General features: G+C 36.3%; 1 protein-coding gene across 1 annotated transcript in view; it reads left to right on the top strand.

Annotated features, from left to right (window-relative positions):
* Positions 1-9,818: 9,818 nt before the first annotated feature.
* Positions 9,819-19,705, top strand: part of LOC124632701 (protein O-mannosyl-transferase TMTC1-like) — a 96,781-nt gene continuing 86,894 nt past the window's right edge. The window contains exon 1 of the mRNA XM_047167648.1: positions 9,819-10,750. Within this exon, the coding sequence (XP_047023604.1) occupies positions 10,452-10,750 (299 nt within the window). The 5' untranslated portion in view covers positions 9,819-10,451. The remainder of the gene's footprint in view (positions 10,751-19,705) is intronic.

Raw genomic sequence — 19,705 nt, 5'->3', positions numbered from 1 at the left:
AAAATATGAATTTGTGTTTGGGATTTAGGGCAACTCCGAGAAATATTTGATTAAGTTTATTGGAATTCAACGAACTACCAACAAAAACATTCCATTTCAAAGCGTAACAAAGGCTACAATTTCAGCATCATTCGTTTTAAAGCAAAAATAATGTTGGGAGCTCCATTAAACTCATCGGAGTTTCGATGGGAGTTCTATTTACGGCGTTAAGCGATACCATCACAATATAGTCCAAATCACCATCATTGTATCTGGACGTAAGATGCTCAAATCCGCAGATTGGCAGAGAGTTAAATTTTATTACAGTCTACTAACGACCGCCCACCGCTCAGTATTAGCCGATACTTCCCGTCTCAAACGGGGTGTGAATCCCGCGAGAGTGATTCCCGAATCCCCCCAATCCCGATGTCCGGAGACCGAAGCCCGGCTCGAGTTTGGCGGAAAATCAGCGATAACGCCCGTTCATGGAGCGGGAAATTAAGTGATTCTTTGTGCTTATGATGTGGACGGTGGAGGGCGAAAAGTTAAATGAAGACGACGGATTGTTCATTCTTTTGTGGTTCGCCTTTGTCGGAGGGCACGGCCGTGTGCTGGCTCGACTTCATGTCATGTTCGTTTCAGAAGTATAATTATAGAGTTTAATTCCGCCAGGAAGCATAATTCCTAAAATATTATTTACTTTGAACCTTAACCCACGTCTATTTACTCTATATAAAGATACCTTGTGTAATATGTAGATCTCAGTTCAGAAAGCACTTCAGTTTAATTTCGACGCTTTCCAAAATATTGCCAATGTTTATTTTACCGAAATCATTTGATAATATTTTATGAGAATTATCACATAAAAGGCATGAATTCAGATTTATATTCCGAGTATCGCTCGCCTTTCGATATTATTAATTTTAACAGGCAGCGTTGGTCGTCTTTTCTGTCATAACGAGAATTATAAAGGCAGATTTTTTACCATAGCGACCGGCACTAAGGGAGAGAAGAGATTTGCTCTGATCTGCCTTCCATTTCATTGATTGAACTTGGAAGTGAAATTTTATTGGAACCATGGTTATGAATATAAAGGAAAGTAAAAAACTTTTTGGGCAGGAATTTTTAATCGTTTTTAACAAAAAATTCTTTCATCCATTATCCAAAAGTTCATCCTCAGACTATATCAATAGTCTTTTGTTTCAAATAGGATTACCACTCCAGCCTTTCAAGATTCCAAAACCTAGATGTCATCAAATGTAGAATTCAATGAGATCTAAGTTCAGCTAAGTACCCAGGTGCCTAATATATCTTGAAACTTAATTTCCCCAGTCCATCATTAGCTTCACACTTGTGTACGGATCGATGGCGGAGTCGCAGAGAGCTCGATCAATTAGCGCAGGAGTTGCTCTTATTGCATTATCCCGAAGGACGTGTGGAGCCGCGATCCGTCTGCTAAACTAATTTGTCTTATTACTGCGGCTATGATAATGGAATCTGTTATGTCTTCGTGTGTTTTGATAGAGCGTATCTCTAGTCTTTTTAGTGTAGGTATTGCTTTGATTGATATTAACTTGGTGGAGTAGAGTGAGAGGTTTCTGAGGATAATATATTATTAATTCCTGTCGGATAGCTTTGGGTCTTGATATGCTTCTAGGAAAAGGTCACTTCTTCAGAAATTGTTTTCTGTGTATGTGGCGACTGTTAAGGTGGGCTGTCCTAGATGTGTATGTTTTGGACTGGACAGAATAAGTTAAACCGTAAGCCGGGTTATGACAAAAAAATGGAACAGATATTACGACAATACCTTACCTAGAAAATGGCACCAAAGTAGCGAGCCAAAGTTTCATATTAATAAACAGACAAGCAAAATATTCCGAAATTTTGATGTTACTTCTCCGTTTATCAATTTTGGTAAATAGCTTTACGTTAACGTTATCGAAAATCTGATTAGTGCTACAATTTTCTAAGAATTTACTGTTTTCGGAGCAAGGCATCTAAAATCTAGAATTTCTCTGCGCACATTTGCTAGCATGAGTTCGTCGCTTCCACGAACAACAGATTAATTTGCTGTGACTACCCGCAGATTTGAGGCACCCATGCAATTAAGTGTTGAACATGAGTTGCGGTATTCTCACTTCAAAACCGCTTTTAATATTTATTATTGTATTAAGAATTTAAATCTTCTAGAATGTGGAATATGACGTTGAATGTGTCTTTGCGCATTTTTTGATTTTTTGGTTTAGTAGTAAATGCAACTGCTATGCTATGCTATATAAGAAGTCATTGTTCTGATTCCAAATTCCTGTATTGAAAAAAATTGATTCTGCTTAAATCTTTTCATATCTGCAACTACAAAAAATGTATTCATGCATCAATACCCCTTTCATTAGATTGTCTTCGTGAACCACACATACAAAACACAACTTACAATTACGCCCACAAATACTGTTATTCTTTTCCCAGTTCCAATATAACACGTAGTAGGAAGCCACGTTTGCGTAGTATGTATGTATGTATATGACAACCCCGCTGTTCCCGAGACGGCAATGTACCCTGCAGTGTAACGAAGTAAAGTCACGTAGAAAATTAGGTCAGCCGCGGGCAACTTTGACGAATATCTAGTGTTTAGCTTTGTCCTTTTACTGTAAGAAACATCGCTGGAACCTTTTGGATATCGAGGGATTTTTGTCTGGTTTTTGCGGTTAAGAAAGTTTCTTGAAGATGTCGTCAATGAAGAATAACTTGATCACCTATTTTGTGATAGACGTGATAGTAGCTTATATACTAAATTACCTCATTATTTGCCTGGCCCTTTCTCAAGTAAATTGGAATCATCTTCCAGCATGAATCCAGTTGGATGCAGTTGAGTGCTAGTATAGTGCTAGTATTGACTTGGATATGTTAAAAGTAATTCAGAATAAGTTCTAACATAATTTACCCATATGATCGTGACACATGGTGTCAAAAAGTGTCGAAGTTAAAAACTACCAATAGATGTCAAGATAGAACCCCAAAAACTCAATACAGCAAAAGATAAATAAAATATGAACACTGACGTTACCATTGTTGTTTTATCAAACCCCAGTGAAACCTAACTTGTCCTAACAAACAATAAATTGATGGTCCCTTTGAACGCTTCGAACGTGCATTATCTAGCACGCTCGGCTGAGCTATGAAAAATAACTCAAAACAACGTCATTCGGTCAGCGGTTGTTTTACACCGCGGTTACACAAATATTCGCGTTACGTGGCCACTGTATCAGAAAGTCATACGTTAGGCAGCCCCGACCAAAAGCGGAAACGGTTTCAATAACACAAATATTTTTTCAATGGAATTCTCGGTATTTTGTGAATGAGAATTCAGTTTTGTGTGTTGGCTCTGTTGTTTAGGACAACATTGAATTGTTATGTAGGTCTGAATTCATTTTCGGAGCTGAACAATTTATAGATTTATTAAAACAAGTCATGAACATCAGAATAGGTTTATATGGACGAAATAAAAAATAACTAAGAATAAATAAAGTTCTAGCGTTTTTTTGTAACATAACACATGTTAATAAACAAACACCCAATTGACTACAATTCGACGCAAGAATGATATTCTATATTCCTTCGTTTAGTCAATTGCTTGCGATAGATCTGTCTCATAAGAAATAGGTTCAGCTATCTTCACAAATGAGACCTCAAAATCGCTCCCCGCTCCGCTTATAACCCACCATCGAGCGACCGCCGAACCATTCGTCCGTAAACCGATATGAGACGAAGTTTGAATTGCAAAACTAAGCGAACCACGAACGTTGCATTTTATGCGGAACCAAACGTCAATACACCGTATACTTTCATTGTTTTGTTTGTAAGTTTGACTATCGCGATCTCAGATCACGAGAGCATTTCAAATGCTATGTTTATTTATGATTTGTGTAGTCGAACGGAAAGGCTACTGTGGGGGTTGTCTTATCCGCTTCGATAAAGACAAAGTCGGAAACAACATTTCTACTTAAATATGTAAGTAGTAGGATTGAAATAGATTGAAGAGAAAAGAAGAATTCTGGTTCAAAGATAATAATAATAAAATTGATGGATTAGCTATTGAAGCCAGTATTATGTAAACAGAGCATAATCTTGATATAACCCCCGAAGACACAAATGACATCTCCCAAAATATTCATTATAATGATTTTATTATTCACTGCGACTAATCTACAGCCACAGCTTTTAATCTAACGCCACAATTAAAGGAAAATAACATCCGAAATAACAGCTACATCGTATTGTTTATTCAAACAAAAGCTGCTAAGAAGCTCATTTACAATTTTAATCGGTTCACTTGGATGAACGAAAACTCTATTGAATTGTTGGCGTTCATTTTAAACATTATTCAAAATGTATTTAAAAGTAAGCGTTATTTTAATTTTCATTGTGCTTAAATATCGAATTTTCTGTAGGGATCCCACAAGGTATTATATTGGGCCTAACATGATTTTTTAATCAAATAAAAGCTATCAAAATAATTGACTATTGTAAGCCACGAATTTATTTGACCTCGTTGAAGCTGAAATGTATGAAAGCATTCAAATGATAGGCGCCACATTTATTGCGCCTGTAACATTTAAAGAACAAGGAAAATCCGCACAATATGATTTATTTTGTGCTGACTTGCGTTACAACTATTGTTTATCGTCGTTAAGATTATTAGCAGATAAGATCTGGGTGACGGAATGTTTTTGTGCTGTGTTTTTTCATAATGGCGGATAACTTGGTGTTCATGAAAATACTGTCTGCGAGTGTACTAGAAAGTTTGACAAGATGGTCTTGTAATACAAGGAAGCTTAGTTCTAAATGAACTTACACTCGAAATCACAATTCCAAAGTTTACATAGTTAACTCCAGTTTTCTTCCAAGCAATTAAATCCTTACCCTAACATTACTTTTCCAATAAGCAAACGAAACTATCATCACATTAGTAATGCTGACAAAACTAACAAACACAATAATTCCACATATAATAGTTCGGAAATTACAAGTGTCGAAGCAACTCGGCCCGTAATCAATCACTCCTGCCGAGATGTTTGCTTCACACCCTTCGGTACCCACGCATCGAATTACAAAGGAAATACACCCCTATTTATTGTGTCATATGATTGTTTTTTAAACGACGATGTGGCTGGCAGAAGTTGCTCGTGTAAAAGATTTTTTTAACTTTATAACATGGAATAATGCTATTATGTTGTTGACAGCCTTTTTCTGAGGGTTTGGCATATACACGCTTTTAATATTATTCAGATTGATATATTAGAATTTTTCCTCAAGTTGACACGGATCAATGGGGTGAACTGAAGTGATAATATCTTTAGAACAATATAATTTTCTGATAAAGTTTTAAAGTAACAAGGATTTTGAAAGCTATAAGTAATGTAAATCTGAATTACCAGGGAAATGCGAGTGGTTCTAACGTTACGCAAATAATCTGTCATGTTTATCTCCCTTGGGTAAATTTTGACGTTGACACCGCTCTCTGATTATACTTGTCTCTCCAAGAACAAAATATACGTAGAACTTGCAAACCTTCAGCCAGGTCGGAATATCAATTTGATGCCATCATATTTATTCCTCTACGTGACAGGCAGCGATACAGAATAAATTGGGGCAGAAGTCTAGAAATAATTTATTAGAAATACAATACGTATCGGAACGAAACCGAAAATTGATCTGATTATTATTTGTTTCGAGAATCTTCATAACTTTACATCTACGGGATTATTCGAATTTTTCACTCAAAACAAATTATCTATTATTAAGTTAACGAAGAGAAACCCGTCTAAATTTTCGCCGTTAATAAACTTATTAAGCTGAACACTTGATTGATCAGCGTTCCAGATACCGTTATGGGGGACATCGGGAAGGGTGGGGTTTCAAACAAATCCTTGTAACAAGTAATTTATTCGCATTAAGATCAGGATCTTTGCCGTAAACAACGATCAATGTCGCGAACCTTTGTTTTAAATTATTTATAACGTGAGAGAACAAAGTGATGAATAGGAGCTGGATTTGAAAGGATCCCGTGTTATCACAGCCATTTATAGCTGACGACAGACCGTTTGGATCGAACACAGATAAGGCAGGGAGTAATGAAGACACGACGTGATTAGATGGGATCCGATCCAAACTTGTACTATTTATTAACCTTTTGTTTCTCCTTAATTCATGACCACAAACGTTGCGTAATGATTCAAAATGTTATAAAATAAATTGTACCGAAATATCTTAATTTCTTAAGAAAATAATTAGACATTTATAAAAGAGTCTCGGAAAATATTTTTACAATTCTCGCCTTTGGAATGAGCCGGCTCTTGAGAAAAGATCCCTAATCATTGGACCGTTGAAGCTTTAGAATAATCTTGAAAAATGCCTTTCATCCTTACTTTCCATTGCACTTCTAAAGACTTGTAAGTACTTACTGGAAAGCGAAGAGATTTAATCTACAGTGTTTCAAGGTTGCGTCATTTATAAACATGATCAGATAAAAAGACACTAAGTATGCGGAATTCAGCCACCTCTAAAGTGTACAAGAACCGCTCTTTAGCAAGGAAACCTTCAAGGAATACTCAAGTTAGATAGTTAAGTAAATTCTGCAGTCACAATCCGTAAGGTTGAAAAGATAGGCTCCTAAAAGACGGCGAGAGGTTGATTTGAAATGCTAATGTATTCTTGCAAATTCCATTCGAGATTACGAAGCTAAGACTCCTTTAGTTAATAGTAACAGTGGCTGTAACAGGCTCGCCGTCGACAATAGACTGCATTGTGAATAAATAAAGGGATAAGGCTTTTTGAGTTTCGGGATTTTCGGTAAAGACCTTGGAGTTTAGGAATGGGCTCATTATAAGTTGGTGCATACGCATCCTGGCGTTGGTACTTTTCTTTTTTTCAACTTTGTGTTTTTCCATTCGTAAAGTTTTATCTGGCTGTACCTTTAAATTCAACTTTGCATACAACAGTTTACTGACAAAAGAAAATTGGAGAAAGGTTCTGCAATAAACAATACACTTCACATCAAAGGTACTTAAATCCAATCAACAACATAGATGAAATCTGCTTGAAACCGTAGAACAATACAAACAGAGAGCAGCTCGAACAAATCTATTACGACGACATTATTCAAACAAATTCGATAGGCAACAAAGGTTTGCGTGACGTAGCCCCGCGAGAGAATTCACCAAAAACATAATTAAGAGTCAGGCAAGAGTTGGCAACTTTAATCGAATTACGAACCACCCGCCGGAAGATTAACTCGCCTCTTGCGGTTTTGGGCCACTACGGCCGGTAACCGGAGCCTACAACTCGATGGAACATCGTTTTACTGATAGCGAAGCGATTAAGTCGTGAGTATTATTTTCTTTGCAAAATGGTTTCTAAATCTATACAGAAATGTCAGCTTTTGAAGCCCGCAATGGCACTTTAGACTATGACTTTAGGTTCACCTCGTTTTTTGTAGATAGGTACAATGAGTATGAAAGATCATGTACATAATCGATGAACTTAATAACAGCATCTAAAGAAAATAAAGCATAAACAAACATCACCTACTAATTCTAATGTGTTAACCAGGGAGAAAACCAGTCGTTCATTAACAGGCACTCAAGGCCACACGAAGGGTCTACTTAGTTCATATTCTGGTTCATTTGAAGTGACAAGTGTTTTACTTACTTAGTGAGTGGAATTTCTTCAGGTGATACATTAAATATTTACTTAAGGTGTATAATTTACTACAAAGTATGTAAAAAAAGCTTTTTGGATCAAGACCGGTAGTTTGAGACACATTTTTAAGGGTGACAAAAAGTCTTTTGTTGATTTATGTGGTATCATTTTGTCCAACCATTGAATGTTATCGTTGCATATTTTTGACGTCATGTTGACGTATATCTCAATCACCAATTCCCTTGGAAACATCATGTTAATCAACAAACCAATCGCCATAAATAATTATTTCAACATTTTGTGTAAACAATGGTACTCCGCTTTACATAAATATTTATTGGCGAATTCTCATCGGATTTTAATTCTTTATTGTGTCTTGGTTTAATTTACTTCCATCAAATGAATGCCCAAACAATTTTGCTTGAGGTTCATAAAATGAAAATTAATCGCAATGGGATATTTACGAGGGAAATTCTGGAAAATGTAAAAAGAATCGTCTTTTATGCTTTGTTACTGCATCCAGTGGGGGAGCAATATCCGATCATTTGAAAAATAATTATACTTGAGTTCGATTAGCTTTACAATTGAGAGACGGGAGATTAATTTTGCATAAGGCAAAGTATTGAACTCGAAGACGTTCAGCAATAGACGTGACGTAATGTACGTACCATGGGATCCTTGGGGACAAAACTTTTTTCTTCCCCCAACTAAAGAAACTTCGAGAAACTTGAACCTAATCTTGATATGCGATATTTTAAAAACAATTTGCGAGTGTAATACTGAACAGATACAACGCGAACTTTCTCGGAATAATAAATTAACTAAGTTTCTGAACGAAATATGTGCGGAGGTTTTTGTGCGCTTGGACGGGGTAAAAATTCTGCTATCAGCTATTAATATTCTTTAAGTTTTATGGTTCAGTAAGCCGGGGCTTTGAACACGTGAAATATGGAGCGGCTATTTAGTACTTACTCATGTAAAAATGAAGTTGAACATTTTTGTACCTAGATCCATACTTTATCTCTTGTGAGCTTTTTATTAATACTTTTTTACTACAATATCTTTCAGTTCAAATGTACAAACATATGTGCGTACATGTGAATATAAACAGCAACTACAAATCCAGAGCCCGCCCACATGTCATGTCATTAATCTATGACAGTCCGCCCAAACTCCAATTCATATCGATTGGTTCTTCTATTAGTTGGGTGTCCACAAAACTTGGGGCCAATCAATCATACATAATCCAATATTTGTCCAACGTGTTCGACGGGGTGAGCCCGTAATTGTGGCGTGATTAATGACCCATGTTCGCCGATTGTCGACACTTGTTTGTGCAAATGTTTGCACTATTTGTGCTTAGCTGTTATTAGTAAGAGTTTAGCCGGCTATTGTTGAGGAGTTCAACGGTTATGTATTGATTTTGGAAACGCTGACTTTGTTAAATTCGATTTGTTTACTGTAAGTTTTGATAACGCTGCTATATTACCTCCGAATTTAGATTCATAGCATTAAGGACGACTTCATCAAACATTTGATTAGAACTGATTAAACGTGCAAGAGGGGAAAACTACTTACGAAAACGTATCTAAAACTATTACAAGCCGTATAAAAGGCGAAACACTAACAGACAGATAATGTGATTAACACATAGAGCTTTTAATTCGAGCACCACAACTGAATTAAGGCAGCCATTAGCAATTCAGATTAGTAAGGCGGTACATACGAACATTCTTAGTAAGTTATGACGCGTCAGTTCAGTTTGTTTTCACAAACTAAGTCGTCGTAAGTTTTGGGCGAATATTCGGGCCTTTGGGATTTTGGGGTAGTTAATAGAATTTTGAGCGATGCGGTCCCGGGCTAGGCGTGCCCGAGTTTATGTTGAGATTCTTGTGCAGAACATGTTTCACCCATTCGGTTGTAGAAAGGAAGATATTTCTTGACTATTACTAAATACAATGTAAATACCAGTCATCATCTGAACATTTATTATTTCACAAAGTAATAAAACTCGTTTCTAAAGAGCTCCGTGAAATAATAATACATTCCCTTTATTTTACTCATTACCTCTAAGAGCAATCTCGGCAATAAAAATAACATCCATGTTTGTTCCAGGTTCCGCTGCACCGCCGCCACATCAATCACGAGCATTTAAAATAAAAACGATCGCATTCATCCCAAAGTAAAGCAAGAATTAAAAAACGAAATAAGGGAGAAGGGCGTTCATCGTTCTTGGGCTATCGTTTACGGAGCTATTCGGAGCACTCATGAATATGACATCAGCGGTCGCGCCTGACCCGCGATGTTGATTTATGCGGCGTCGGTGATCCATCACGCGGGGACGGATAACTGGCCGCACAAACACACGCCGCACACTTTTGCGACACGACAACGGTCGCCGACAACCTTTTGTGCATCGAGCTGAGATTGTTTGCCAATTGAGTATGCATGAAGTTTGGAGCGATATATTGAATCGATGAGCTTTTCTGTCGGTTGAGACTTTGTTTGTTTTAGTTTTATTACTGTTTTGTTTGTAAAGTGGGTTAATGTATTCCAAAAAGTTTTGTAAGTGTTATCATTCTCCTATTCTGCTCGGTATATAGCGACTTTATCTGACATACTTAGCTTCATTCAATAACAACTCCTAAAAAATTGGCTATGTAAATTAACAAAAATGTGTCATACCAAATACCTAAAGAAAGCTCCTCGACATGTAAACTAATATAAAGCTAACAAACAAAAAAGTGAAAAACAGTGTACTTAATAAAAAAAAAATGCGTCGTCGTCCACTACCACCGGTTCGCGAAGAGGTATCGAACTCGAAGTCGTGGCGGACACTATGCGAGAGTGAGTGGGCGGTGTACGCACTAGTGGCGTCAGTAGGCGCGCTCACGTACGCCAACAGCCTCACTGGCGAGTTCGTGCATGATGATATCCCGGCGATCGTGTCCAACAGTGACGTGAATGGGGCGAACCCAGTGTTGCAAGTGTTCAGGAACGATTTCTGGGGGACGCCGATGTCGGATCATAATAGTCACAAGTCGTATCGGCCGCTTACTACGCTGTCTTTTCGGTGAGTTTTAGCTTTTGGTATTTTTTTCTTTTTCTAAGCTAGTCAAGGTTTACCAATGTTTTGTTCATCCAATGTTTAACTTTGTGATGGCGATCATTTTTGGTGAGTGACAAATCATTGCTAAGCATTGTTATTTTCCAGTTATTTGTATGTTCAATTTATTGCTAACTATGGGTACATTCCACAATTTTTTTGTGTAATTTTTTAAACAGTGGATGATAATACCGATAAAAAGTATTTATTTACCTACAAACAAACCGCTGTGGTGTGAACAAGGGCGCGCGGTAACTTGCCCGAGTTATCACCAGTTAACCCGCTCGTGATAACCGCTAGCGGTTAGCGCGCGACTGTCGGTGGTAGGGAGTTAATTATTGTTTTAGTCATTTCAATATTTTAAAAATGTAAGCTTAATATAACATGAAATGCATTGTTTAAGACGATAAATAAATACATATTTATTTAATATAAACAAGACATACATATATCATGGTTGACATAGCGATATCAACGAGTAAACCAAGTACAACTAAATTAATATTCGTTTAAATCCCCACCCAAGAAATAAGATTCCCCTTTGACAATCGAAGTGTCTACAGAACGTAGGTAACATTCAATAAGTACTCAGCGTAATGCTGAGTCAATCAATCGAGAACTTTCCCGTGGTGTAGTAACTAAACTCATACAATAGTGAGGCAGCGTACTCTATTTAGCCATTTCACGCCTAATTTGTCACCTACGGATACTCGAAATTCAATATTGATTGGAGGATTAAGCGCTTTACTGTGTAATAAAGGATCGGCCGACTGGCTCACTGATATATTCGGCTTTAAAATGTCTCGTGTATTTGATACATTTCTATTCAAAGCGTAAAGGTTTTTGACTGAAATAACTTTGACTTCTGTACAATCTACCTTTGACTATTATTTATAGCTTTAGGTGATGTGATCTGTTTCTGTTCTCTGATGAGAGGTCATCATCATCCTCCGAGCCTTTTCCCAACTATGTTGGGGTCGGCTTCCAGTCTAACCGGATTCAGCTGAGTACCAGTGCTTTACAAGAAGCGACTACCTATCTGACCTCCTCAACCCAGTTACCCGGGCAACCCAATACCCCTTGGTTAGACTGGTGTCAGACTTACTGGCTTCTGACTACCCGTAACAACTGCCAAGGATGTTCAATGACAGCCGAAATGAGAAATGAGAATGAGAATGAGAGGTATCACACAGAAATACAATATTGTGCTTGAAAAATAAACTGAGTTGTAAGATTGGTTCTGTTCAACAATACACCGCGTACGTAAGCTCAGGCCATATAATAGTGATAAAAGTATGGCAAAGGTTCCCCAAGAAAAGCATACAAAATATGGTCAATAGTAATATCCTTAAAAAAGGTCAGGTGGAACGCGTACGTAAGTAACGAAAGATTTACGAGCGTCGTAGCAAAAGGGTTGGGCGAGACTCGTAGCGAGGTGCTACGAATACTGTCGTAGCACTCGTAGCACGTAGCGGTTCGTAGCGTCCGCTGTCTTCAAGTATTTTATGTAGGTAATAGTGTGTGATGGCTTGACCAAGACCATGTCATTTATTTTCTTGTGTTGATTCTAAAGCACTGTTTCGATAACTTCTTGTTTAATTATTTTTGTTCAAGTCATAAGTCATTATTGTCTGTCATTGATAAGGCAATTTTCCGAAGAATAATGATGCAGTCATATTTTTAAGTCCACTTCAGAAATGTACATTAATTTACATCAAATCAAGCTCAGTATAAATGGTGTTTGCCGCCCCCGTACCCACGGTTGTGACGCGACGGTTATCCATCATATTTTAGCGATTGCTTGTGAAGCTCGAGTTTTTGCTATTTTTGTGTATTTCCAAATACTCCATAGCGCTCCGCAGTTGGATTAAAGACAAAAAGTAAATATAATCCTCAAATTTTTGGAAAAGAGGAAAACGGCTCGTTGGTACTGTGAATTTTGTCATTATTTCAAAATTGCCACAGAGATGAAAATAGACTTTTTTATTCAACTTATCACACTGTTGGGTATAACCTGAACTTTCTGTTTTCACCAGATCGTCTTTACGTCCAGAATATCAAATATGCGGTATGAATAAATAACCTTTATAAACAAAAATCTTTGTAACCCCAACAAAGCCTCCTAAAAGGAGATTTCAAGAAAATCGCAAAACTGAACGGCATTATCGTCGGACAGACCAAAATATCTTTATCTGAAGAATTTCCATGCTACCCACATTTTGTACGGAGACCGGTCTCTGTGTACAAAGGCGACCCTCGACATGATAAGGACACTACTTCGCTATCGAATATTTTACTGACAACATTCTTTTGGACCACATTATTACTTCAACCATAATAATTTTGTTTAATGCTTATACCTACTATATTTTATTTTAAAAAGGATGTGAAGAAATTGTTTTGATCAATTATTTTCAAAAATACATAAAGAAGGCATACCGTTTTAGTCAGAGAAGTAAATGGAAAAAGCGCATGATTTATTGGTAAAATATTGACAAAAATATCGCTCTGGATTTCGTGGAAATCAAACTCCTAAGCAATTGTTTAATATCTGGTCAACTAAAAAGTAAGTTAAGGAAACAGGAAACAGATAGGTAAGTTATTGGATTTTATACCAAAAAATAAGGAAAAAAAACTTTTATTTTCATTTTCTTATCTCTGCTACTTTCCTCAAACTTGTACTTGTAAGCCTAAATAAGGCTTGAAATAGATAAAGAAAAAACGCTACAGGAAAAGAAGATTCTACATATCTTGAGGCGAGAGCTAAACTAGAAAATGAGACCCGTAAATAACTAGATAACAAAGTAATTTATCTTATTGAGTCGGCACCCAATGTATCTACGGTTCGCCTATGTACTTCTTTTCTTTTAGACGGGAAACGGTTCCAATGGTCGCTAAATAATGGTATTGGGAATGGCTATTTTTATGTTGTGTGTGAAGATAGAAGCCTTCCTACTTAGCTTGTCTTTATGGCTGTTTTGGGTGATAATATATGGTTATTGTAGTTGGCGAATATTTTGTCTTTTATAATGTCGTCCATATAGAAATTTTGTAATTCATTCTGATTCGTACAGAAGTTTGAGTTATTATTCGAATCAGAAAAATCAGCTATGCCCTGAACTCAAATAAAAAAGTTTTTGATCTATAGAATTTGTGTTAAAGTCTTTATATGAGGAATTATACTTAGCTACTTCAATTCCAGCCGTAGAGCAACAGCGTCATATTTTTTTGTAGATCATTAATTTCAATATCTAGAACCAATGCTTAAGATTTGTTTCTTGAAATTACAGTCAATTCCCTCTATAGTCACAACTAACTAGCATTAAAGACACAAAAGTCCAAATAAAACGTTCTGTGCTGGGAATCCTGTAAATAAATCACGTCTCTCCTTAAAAGCGCCGTCATACTTCCAACGTTACTGAGAGGCTCGCGAATGCCATTTATACTCGGAAGGTAATGAAGGAAAAGAAGGAAAAAAAGGAAAAGGAAAAGGAAAAGAAGGAAGGTAATGAGGAAATAGACACGCGAATTCAGATCGTTTCAAATATTTTTGTTTCAGAACGTTTTAGTATTTAGAGTGATGTTTTGCGTTAAGTTGTAATGGTCGCGGTTAATTAGATGTGAGTAACTAAACTTAAGATTTTTTTCAAATAACAACTCATTTTTGTTCAAAAGACTAAAGCAACTGATGTAATAACAAACAATATTATTTCTAATATCTTTAAACAAATATATCTACAAAGGCATAATCCTGCAGACTAAGTAAATTCAATAAACAGTGGAACATGATACCTAACAAAATAAAATTAAAATGTAATAATAACCCAAACACAGACAGATCCCTACGGAGCTTAAGCAAATACGACTCAATATTGTGCTAACAATACAAATCTTCTCTATTGAAAATCATGTTTCTATGGGAAACTTTTAACCTTTTTCTTTATTAATGTCACGGACCTTTGTAGGGCTCGGATTTGCGAACCGGATTTTATCAAGAACGATTGTCCTTGAAAATACTTCAATGACGGGTGTAATGTGTGGTATGAATAGGATTCATAAGGTTTGGATTTCCACTTATTCCATGTAAAAAGATCAGTCAATACCGAACCCATAAAGTAGAAGAATCACTTGAGCCGTATCGAATATCAATATGAACTCTTTCAGCTACAATGTGTGTTCGTACGGGCCTTTTCGTTATCATACGAGAAAGGCATATTGAAAGACAAAAATAATTTAACACATCACAACATTCTGACACTCAATTTTGAACCTTACAAGCTTTGAGTAAGGTTGGTTGTCCTGCTCGGATGATTTATTGGTTACACCAGAGTTGTTGCGACGATGAGAAGGTAATGGAACGAGTTATATGTAGATTTGTTGTGTTACACTTATTATTGTGAAGGTTTCCGCATTGTGCCTTTAATGGAGCAAAATCGATTCGCCTATCTCTCAATTTTCAAGGGTTAGTATGGTTATGTTCATATTTTGTGGGTTTTGTGTGATCTTTTTTATTTGACCTCATCGGAATGAGAGGGTTCCGATCTTTAACTTTTTCAAGGTTATTATGCGAACATTTTCTTTTATAGCACACAGTGCTCGGAAGGCATTAGTAGGAAGTAAAAAACCATAACTTCTTATCGTCCATTGACAACATTTATATAATTTTAAGGTCTATCAGGAAATTATAATAAAAAGTAAGAGCCTCTTTAGGACGTTATCGTCTCGCATTAGAACATTTAATGGTTTAAATGTCCAGTGTTTAGCTATTACTCTATCAAAACTAAATTAAGCTCTGAGTATCGGTACTTATAATTGTCAACAAGGTATGCCTCAAGGGACTATACTCGGTCCTACGGTAAGATGTCCCGAGTCGCAGCTCACAGAGATCTGAGGGATCCCATTCAAAATTGCGCATTAACGTTATGTATACAAGACGCTCTCACCTTTCCCACCATTATCAGGCTCAAAGAAGTTTTGCGGTGGGTTCACATTAGACACAAAGGAATTTACGACGGTTGTGTAATGTAATGACAAATATAACGACCTTGCTCTTGGATACGAGGGGCTGAATTCAGAACATTTGGTATTCATTTTCGTTGAAGATTCTTGATGTCGTGGATGAATGTTTTATAATTGAACCTTGACATTTTATCGTGTTATACTATTTCGGGATTTTCTGTTTGATAAATATTTATTTATCAATTTGTGTTATTCAAATATTCAATTAGGTACGCGCTTTGCAAAGTTCTTACCAATAACAATTAAGTTGCGCGTATTTTTTACTTTTAAGACGTTGGTGTTCTTAATCTACCCAACCATCTATCACCATTTGGTTTCCCAAAACACAAACGGCCTAACTTTGAACCAGATCACGAATTCAAACAACAGCAGCCATTCGGGGTTTAAGCACCCAATTCAGCCACAAATCCTCCATAAACCTAAAAACTTGTTCTGTCTCCCGCAAACTTGGGACACGTACACGGCAAAACCAGGTCACACTGAATCTCAAAAGACAATAGGTGGCGGAAACAGAGGCCGGCAAATGTGATAAACGACATAGAGATGAGTAGCTGAAAAATGCTTCGGTGTAAATTAAAAGGGGACCAAAATGATTGATGACGACCCCTCTCAGGATCTCCGAGAAAAAATATAATTTCGTGAATTGAATGAGTATTTATTAAGGTTTGTTGTTCAAAGGAATCACTATGGGATTCGGTTGATGTTATTCTTGAGATGAATGATGATATTTTATTTAAGTATGATTAATGTTGTGGAGCTGTGAAACATTGGTATGATTGAGAGCTTTTTATTCAAATTCTTTCGTCATTCCATCATTATTAAAATGTAGGTACATGTAAATGGTCCCTCTAATGAATGGAAGTCTTGCAAAATCTTTTCCAAACCGTGAAGTAATAACACAGAACATGACCAGCTTTTTTCATCCCATTATTCTCAAACATTGAAGAAACTTAATTTCCTTATTTTGGAGCAAAATTGGAACGCGGAAAATATAAGCCATGTTAAATTCTATTTATCTGTCAGTTTTAAATCTAAGGAAGTGATGTGACATTGTCGTGTAATTTAATAAAATGTTACAAAATTTGATGCGAAGGTTGTGTCATGGTTCTTTCATGGATGGAGAAAGCATAATGGAGACTCATTAGCGGCTTGAGACTGCGCCTCAAATGGCTTATGGATGATGTTTTTGACGGCGCAAAATTGTTTCTGGACATTGCTAAAAAGCATGTTATTTTATCTGCTGAGTGAACAAATGGATATTTAGATGCAATATTTTTCATCAAATTGGTACAAAAATATTTTTTCAAGTTACCATTTGTATAGTTATGCACTGATTCCATTGGGTATGTACCTAATGCTCAAGTTAAAACCATCATTCCCCCTTTGTTCTATGCATATTATGATTTTCCTTTTACTTTAGTAGCATTTTTAGGCTTATAATAAGCCGGTCTACTTTCATTAAAGTTTCTTTGAAACCACAAGTAGCCTGAGCGTGCTAAGTTTTCATAGTTCGTTAAGTGACTGAGTTTTCAAGACTATAAGTTGTTTCGTTTAGAAGCCCTCGAACTTCTTCAGTTGTTTTAAATCCTCCTGCCGACTAAAGTATTACATCTTTTCTGTCTTAGTGTTAAAAAATATAGGCTTCTATGTGGCAGAAATTGTTACTTAAACAAACGAAAGTAATTAAGTTATATAGCGAGAGACCGCGGTTCCAGATTGATGGCTGCTATCAAACTTGCTAATGATAGAAGAGACGTTTTCAACTATTCGAGAGCAAACTTTGTCACTTTGCTGGCTGTATAGTTAATTGACGTAATTCTTTTGATAGTTGATGCCAACGATCAACTTCTTGACTAAACAATGATAAAGCTCAAGCTCAGATTTACATCGTATGATTTTTGTAGCAAAATTCGCTACACATTTTCATATTAAGTATATAGAATTTCTCATTTAAAAATAACGCTTGAATTTCCTGACAGTAATATTTTGCTTTAAAATAAATCAAAACAGACAAGAGACAGAATTTTAAATCGACTCAGTAGCTCACGAGTTTAAAACTTTTAACTCTTTTGTCAATTCATTTCGTGCCGCGATGTAGTCGCTCTCGTGAGCTCCGCTATATCTCGGCAAAAATTCATCGCGTGTATGAGCGCTACGATTATCTTGTATTCTCAGCATAATGTCTGCGAACATGAAAATGAGCGAAATATTCTCAGAATCATCAACTCAAATTACTGGAGGTATTTTTCTGAATGACTGTCCATTAGAAGTAAATAAATTAGTCATAATGGTATAATTTTGTTAGTATATTTTTTCGTTCGCCGGTTACGCGTTCTGCCCTCTAATTGAACTCTTCAAAGTACGAGACAAAGAGAGCTCTCCGGAGGTTTGCCGACATTATCAGATTATCTGAGTAAAAAAACACGTTTGCTTTACTTTCAGAAAAGTACTGCCTTTGTAATCAAAAAATTAAATAAAACACAGATTAGGAGCGCTTCAGTTCTTACATTTTTAATTGCATTTCACTAATTATGTTTGGAGAGGTCCATTTTTCGGGCTTTAAAGTTGGATTGAAGGGGTCTCAAAGTGTTTGTGTTGTGCCTATTGTCTTTTTGTTTGAGCTGACGGGGTAAGTAATTGTCATTGCGTTGAATGCTCGACAGTCAGCCAGCGAACTCGGCGGTTAGTTTAAAATTCATGTAAATTTGAGGCGACGTATGTAAAGCTCAAATCAGTGCCAAATGGGTTCACATTTTACCACCCCTTCAAAACCGATTTCGAACGAGAAATTTGCCAATCCATTTCAACAGTATTGACGTCATTTTCAACCACATTTGTGGAACAATATGTCATGAAACTAAACCGAAGCCAGCTCATAAAGCTCTCTTGTTCACGAGACATTTCTTGTGATAAAATCAAGTAATGCATATAGCAACAAATATTATTTCGATGTAAATGTCATTATTTTGCTATTCTAATACTACTACTAGCCAATCTAATATTATCACAAGCTTAGTATTTCACGAACATTCCGTTGACAGAACAAAGCATCTTGTTGCATAATAATTACTATAGAAAATGGAGTGTATTGTACACCATTATCCGGGAAATGAAATAAGGAAATCGTTCGCGTGATACAGGCTTATTACTGAACTGCAATATCCGCTGGTGAATAATTTAAGTTGGCGGCCCGATACGAGGTTCGCTGTGCAAACATTGGTACGGCGGATTTTTTAATATTGTAATTTGTTTGGTTTCGTCGAAAGGGGAGTGAGATTAGATGTGTATTATTCAGTTAAAGAGCTCAGGAAAGATATTAAACTGTCATGGGGAAAGGAAAGCCTATTATAAAATCATAAGGAATGAAGCGCCGTTTTTTGGGAGTTTATTTTATGAGGAAATTCCTTACCTGAGAATTTATTATTATAGCCTTCAGATTGGTGTCACATTACAAATATATATGAGACACATAGACACATACATTATAAAACAGAGATAGATACATTATAACACCTCTAAAGTTGTAATCACATCCCATCTTTTTACGGAATTAAGTAGGTATCTGGCTATCCGGAAACGAGTTAAAAATAAACCAAAATATAATTAATTATATAAACAAAATACTCGATTTCCCAAAAATAGAAGCGGGTTTATTTTAATACAGAGCATTGTTTAACAACTTCAAAGAGGAACTTCTCAAGAGGTTCAATACTACAAAAACAAAGGATGCCCAAATAGATGGAAAAGGAATTTTAACTTCTGTTATCCAGGTATATTTTCACTTTTAGAATTTTAGTTGATGAAATATTTAGTTTAAAATGCAACAAACGCGAATTATACGGAACACTATTAAGTAATCTGTAACAGAGTGACTGACGATGAACGTGGAAGAATATAGGTGAA

Source organism: Helicoverpa zea, chromosome 8 (assembly GCF_022581195.2).
Source record: "Helicoverpa zea isolate HzStark_Cry1AcR chromosome 8, ilHelZeax1.1, whole genome shotgun sequence".
Lineage (NCBI taxonomy): Eukaryota > Metazoa > Arthropoda > Insecta > Lepidoptera > Noctuidae > Helicoverpa > Helicoverpa zea.
Note: the sequence above shows the minus strand (reverse complement) of the source record. Positions and strands in the feature narration are given on the sequence as shown.